Genomic DNA, 6,463 nt, shown 5'->3' on the forward strand with positions numbered 1-6,463 from the left:
TCTCTGCCATACAACCTTCGGGATAATAACGGTTTCGAACATAACTCTTTAGTACTTTATTAAACCGTTCAAACGCATACATCCACCTATAAAATACTGGTCCACATAAGCGTAGTTCCTGGACCAAGTGGACTATTATATGTACCATTACATCAAAAAATGACGCATGGAAAACCTTTTCTAGATCACACAAGATTAGTATAACATCTGACTGCAGCTAATCCAGTTTTGACACGTCTACTACTTTGTTGCACAAAGCATTAAAAAAGAAACACAATCTAATAATTGTGACCCTAACATGCTTCGGAAGAACGGAGCGTATTGCAACCGAGAGTAATTGTTGGAGAAGAATGTGGCAATCATGTGATTTTAGCCCATAAATATTCAAATCAGGCATGGAAACACAATTTTTTATGTTCGATGCATGTCCGTATGGAAGTTTCATCGACATTAATGATGACAAGAAAGTCCTTTTTTCTGTCTTTGACAAAGTAAATGGAGAAGGAGGCAAATAGGTTTTCTTTACTCCTACTTGGGGAGCCAAATCAGATCTAACGCCCATTTCCATCATATCACGACGGGCTGCCGCACTATCCTTTGTCCTATGGCGCATATTTAGTAAAGTGCCAATCAGACTATCACATACATTCTTCTCGACATGCATGACATCAATACAGTGCCTAACACGGTGAAATTTCCAGTATTCTAACTCGAAAAATACTGACTTTTTCTTCCATGGACTTTCAACCTTCTTTGCCTTCTTCATTTTCTTCCCAAATTCAAATTTGATTTGTTCTTTCTCTGCTAACACTTCTTCTCCGGATAGGGTTCGACGCGGCTGCCCAAACTCTTGTTGTCCATTAAAAGCAGCCTTCTGCCTTCTATAAGGATGATGTAGAGGCAAATATTGATGATGCCCTTGGTAGCACATTTTCCTACTATGAGTCAAAAATTTAGCTACGGTGTCATCTCCACAAACTGGACAACACTTATAACCCTTATTAACGTAGCTAGATAAATTTGCGTAAGCAGGGAAGTCATTTATCGTCCACATTAAAACTGCTTTTAAAGTGAAAAATGATTTGTTATACGCGTCATACATATTTGGTTCCCCTTCCTTCCAAAGTTTTTTTAAATCATCAATCATCGGTTGTAAGTAGATATCGATGTTATTACCAGGCTCATGCGGACCAGGGACCAATATCGACAACATCATAAATTTTCTTTTCATACATAACCAGGGAGGAAGATTGTAAGTCACCAATATGACTGGCCAGCAACTATATCTATTAGATAGGCCATTATTGTGCGGGTTTACACCATCCGCCGATAAAGCCAAGCGAAGGTTTCTCGGTTCACTACCAAAGGATGGCCACCTATAATCTATATTTTTCCAAGATGGAGAGTCGGCTGGATGTCGCATTTTACCATCTTGTGTCCGCTGTTGCGCATGCCAACACATTAGTTTAGCGGTGGAAGGAGATTTAAACATACGTTTAAATCTAGGAATTATTGGAAAATACCACATGACTTTGGCTGGAAGATTAATCCTCTCTTCACCTTTCTTTGTCAACTTCCACCGAGAAAGTCGACACTTAGGACACTTGGTTGCATCAGCATGTACACCCCTGTACAGTACACAGTCATTCGGACATGAATGGAACTTTATATACTCTAGACCTAAATTGGAGAGGGTTTTTTTTGCTTCATATGCATTACTAGGTACACATTATCTTTGGGAAGTAGAGACCCAACAGAAGAAAGGAGGTCAGTGAAGGCACTATCGGTAATACCAAACCTAGATTTCCAGTTATGCAACTTCAACATCGACTCTAACTTAGTACAGTCACTACCCTCATATAGAGGTTGCTCAGCATCGGCTACGAACCTCCTAAACTGATATAAATCATTATCATATTGACTCGAGTTATATGCCGCTTCACAAACATCAACAGTTTCCGAAGCAGCGACATGCTCCTGATCTTGCTCTGACGCTTCATCAGAGGCTTGCTCAGGAGGTGGGTCTGGAGCTTGCTCTTCAGGTGGACAACTAGCACTTGAAGATTTAGGACCCGTAGAAGCAGTCTCCCCGTGCCAAACCCAATGCACATAACCTAGACAAAAGCCATTATCATAGATATGGCCCCTGATTGTTTTTATAGAGAATTTTTTAAAATTGGCGCATCGTCCACAAGGGCAAGGAATTTTGTTACGATCTTCAGAATTTTCTTCATCATATATCAAAAAGTTTTCCACCCCCATTTCAAATGCTAAAGAATCCCTATCTTGCAAAATCCATGTCTTATCCATCAAATTTCCCTACCTGATAGCCACTATAAATATTAAAAATCCAACACATACCTATTTATAATTATTTAATAAAAGTCATATCAAATTTGTGTTGGTTACTGTAGGGATTAATTATATAAACTTAGAAAGGAGTAAATACCTTGATATCATAATAATTTATAGTACTAATTCATTACTCTAAGATCCTATACATATACCCAATTAATTACAAAACTAGACTAAATTTATAAACTAGACTAAATTAAACCAAGATAATTAAAACAAATTAAACCAAGATATTTGAAAATATCACATAATTAAAAACCAATAATTCCAACATTCACAGCCCAGACAATTGTTAAATTTCCTTCACATAAATAAAACTCAGTGAGAACTTGAGTATTGAAACAAATTCAGCCCATAAATAAATAAATTAAAATTATCTGTTACTTGTATCTGTGAGAAGGATAATTATACAAAACAATTACTATAATACAACACAAGTAATAGATAGTTCATATCAGGAATGCAGAGACTTGTTCATATCAGAGAAATGACTATCATACAAAACAAGAAATGCAGAGACTTGTTCATATCTGAGACCTGTTCAAATGCAGCCCCAAAAAACCCCCCCAAAACACACTAATATGTATGAACAACCCCCAGAAAACACATAATTAAAAACAGAACAGAAACATTTACATTTACATCAATGTACCTAAAACATTGATTTACATCAGTGTACCTAAAATATTTAACATGACATAAAATTCCCATAGACAACGGTTAACAAAATGAACTGATGTCAAAGTTAAAAACAAATTTGTGGCCTTTTTAATTTCTGAAGATAGACAACGGCTACTAAGTGAAACCGATGTCAATATGCGTATTCAACATCGCTTTTTACAAAACCGATGTTAAACTGCATTTTAACATCGGGTGCATTACATGCCGATGTCTAAGGACCGATGTCGTATCTACTATTTCTAGTAGTGGGGAGTCAGGTGGCCATCACAATAAACCAAAAGACGGAGTTGTGGATCAACAACTGATTAGTAGGGAACAATTTTAGTAAAAGCCAATTTTCCATACCTTTTAACCTTTATAGTATTAGGTATCGTTCCTTTAGTCTTTTTTACAATAAAGACTATTTTACCCTCTGATTTAGTCCGATATGTCGTTTTAATCACGAAAAGGGCTAAAGGGAATGATATTTAATATTCTAGGGGTCAAAGGGTACGACTTTATACTTTTGGGGCTTGCAGGTATATTGGCCCATACTTTAAGGGCCAAAAGGTCATTAAGCCATTAAGAAAGAAACCTGACCTTGAGAAATGCACGTAGAATAAAGAATGCTAGCACTAATGTGGTGAATCATTACATCGAACAACTTACATAAAAATTCGATTATGGAACCCACAATTCTTCAAAGAAATTGCCATATTTTAGTCTAGATGGAATAAAATATTTCATGGAAGTGCAAGTTGATGTATTAGATATATAATTTATTAGTCCAAATTTTTTGTAGAAGGGAAGAGCTATGCACCTCAAATTAATTAAATGCTAAAAACTCTTGCACTAGATGTAAAGAACTTTGAAAATTTAGTAATTCATCCAAAGAAGGTGCAACAAATGATAGACTTGATATAATCATCATCAGCGTGTACTCCTTTACATTTTTTCAATAACCTCAAAGTAACGAGGTTGCCACATGATTTGTAGATAGTTTGTTGATATTCCCCTTCTTCGATTACGACCAATATTATCCTTAATATTCTTAACTTTCCGAACTTGATCATGCATATATTATTTTCAACACACTCAATTTCGATTAAAATTATTATCCACTTGGTATTTTTACAATCTCCAATTGTATAAGACAATACTGAAGTTGTCATGTAATGATTTCAAGAATGCTCCATTTTTGTCCATGTTCTACTTTCTTTTTCCAATTCAACTTTCTAATTTTTTTAAACACTTCTAGTTTGTCATATCAAGCCACATTAACTTGATTGAAAACCACATGGGTTGGGCAAGAATGATTCTCCATATTTTACGAATTGATTTGAAATAAATTACGAGTTATTATCTAGTAATTTTTACAAACTTAAAGGGACTGGGTTGTTATTTATAAAAGTTCATGTGTATTAAAATTTACGAAAAAAATATGACTATTTTAAAAAAATTTGAAATTCCAAATGATCGATTTGCTAATAATTCAATAAAATGCTAAGGTCATTATTTAAAATTTTGTTACTACATATAAAGATAATTATAAGGGATCAATATTTTTTTTGACACACCCGCATGTGATGTTACCAAATAAATTAAAATTCGAGATATATTTTAAAAACATTGTTATTGAAACTTGAAATGTTACAACCACAAATTATAAAAAATCAAAAAACTAACTAAACTATTTGAGCTTTCAACTCGGATCCAATATTTTATTTAATATTTACATATTTATAGAAAGAAAAAATAGAATGTGAAAGAAGAATAGTAACTAATAGTGTGTCTATGTGGCAACCTATCAAATTAAAAAAACAGAGGGGAAAAGCTGAAATTAGGTGTGAGAGGGTGCAGAGTAGTTGGGTGGGGTGATTTAGGGGACCATTAGATTAGATTGGTTTAATTTTAATTTATATTTTATCATTCCAGTATATATATAATGTACCTTAGCCCTCTTTTCCTTAATCTTTCATTCCGCGTATATATGTGTGTATATATATATCAATTTCCTATATATATAACTCTATCTCTCTCTATACATAAAATACACATCTTACAAATCTCTCAATCACTTTTTATTCACAAATAGTCACTTGATTACATTTCTCTCTATCCCTACTGCAATTAAAAAATGGCTCCTATCAGACATGTTCATGGATCAAGGAGCAGATCTCTAATAAAAGAAGTCAATACTTCAAGCATGGAGATCTAGTTCTGGTGAAGACTGCTGACTACCCCGCATGGCCAGCTGTGGTTTGTTCTTTTCATATACCATGTCTCCTAATTTTCATCTTTGCTGTAGGAGCATGACCAAGTCTATTGTCCCAAAGCACAGATGTATCTTTACAAAATTGAGGCTTTATTGCTCTGCATGTTAAATTGTTGCATACTTTTACACCATCAGACTTTATATAATACAGTCCATTGCAAAAGTTTCACTTCCTGAACTGCGTTTGTGACATAATATGGAAAATGCACTTATCAGGATTGAAGATGATATGACAATCATTATTTTAGCAACCTTGTATATAGATAGTAAGTTATGATTAAAATTTGGAACATACAAGGTTCCCAACAACTTCAATCCTTTTTAAGTTGAAAATCACCAATAAGATGACCAAATTATCTCTGGTAGTTAGTTTAATAATGTGCTGGTGCCATATTAATATTTGTCAACAAATTTAAAGAGGTTGATATGTAATTTATGGCTCCAGAATTCACTATCCGCTCATTTGAAGAACACTTGACACTATAGCACAATATCATAGCGGAAACCATGTCTGATAATGGAGCATCCATTTCCTCCATCCATCTGTGATATGTAGATTACCTGGAAACATCTTCGAGACCTTCTCAAACTTTTTTAAAGTCAACATAACACTACTATCACTACTACTGCAATCATCAATACTATCAGATTCAACATCATTCTGTGCATTATAACTCTATGCAACATTGTCCATTCGTCCACCTTTATTTTGATTCCATTTCTCTGAAATTCTTGAGTCACTTCCTTTATGACTCATAGATTTATTCCTTATATGATTATTATGCCACTCTGGATAATAAATTCAGTATTGAGGGAATTGTTGCTCGTGACACATTGAGCGGTATAATGGAGATAATGTGAGAGTCAAAAGACTGTATACATGGGGCAACACATCCTGCATCTGATTGTGCTAATAATGGGATTGCCCATGAGGTTTGTAATATTATATTTTGCACCGACATTTAAATATTTTGTTAAATATTTATTTCTTGATTGGCCCATAAACAATGTTAAAGCTCATATATTTTAAATATCCTATCATCTTTAAGAATAACTGAATTTTGTGGTTAATAAAAGTGTTAATTTGGAAACTTAATTAATATCAATATTTCGGTATATGTCTATATTACTTTGATTAAATATATAGAGTTACTTCATTTAATCAAAAGTGGA

General features: G+C 34.0%; 1 protein-coding gene across 1 annotated transcript; it reads right to left on the bottom strand.

Moving 5' to 3' along the window:
• Window positions 1-217: 217 nt before the first annotated feature.
• Window positions 218-2,310, bottom strand: LOC141718664 (uncharacterized). The gene is made up of 2 exons (XM_074521045.1): window positions 1,727-2,310; window positions 218-1,628 (listed from the first exon to the last, which is right to left on the bottom strand). Exons 1-2 carry the CDS (start codon window positions 2,308-2,310, stop codon window positions 218-220), a joined length of 1,995 nt encoding a protein of 664 aa, XP_074377146.1.
• Window positions 2,311-6,463: the final 4,153 nt, after the last annotated feature.

The sequence above is a fragment of the Apium graveolens genome, chromosome 1 (genome assembly GCF_009905375.1).
Source record: "Apium graveolens cultivar Ventura chromosome 1, ASM990537v1, whole genome shotgun sequence".
Lineage (NCBI taxonomy): Eukaryota > Viridiplantae > Streptophyta > Magnoliopsida > Apiales > Apiaceae > Apium > Apium graveolens.

What these genes read in the sequence shown, in the direction of transcription:
- LOC141718664 (XM_074521045.1), bottom strand. Translation starts at nt 2,310, where the DNA reads ATGGATAAGACATGGATTTTGCAAGATAGGGATTCTTTAGCATTTGAA. An exon ending in CTACTTCCCAAAGATAATGT is followed by an intron (nt 1,629 to 1,726) that starts GTACCTAGTAAT and finishes TGTACTGTACAG; the next exon opens with GGGTGTACATGCTGATGCAA.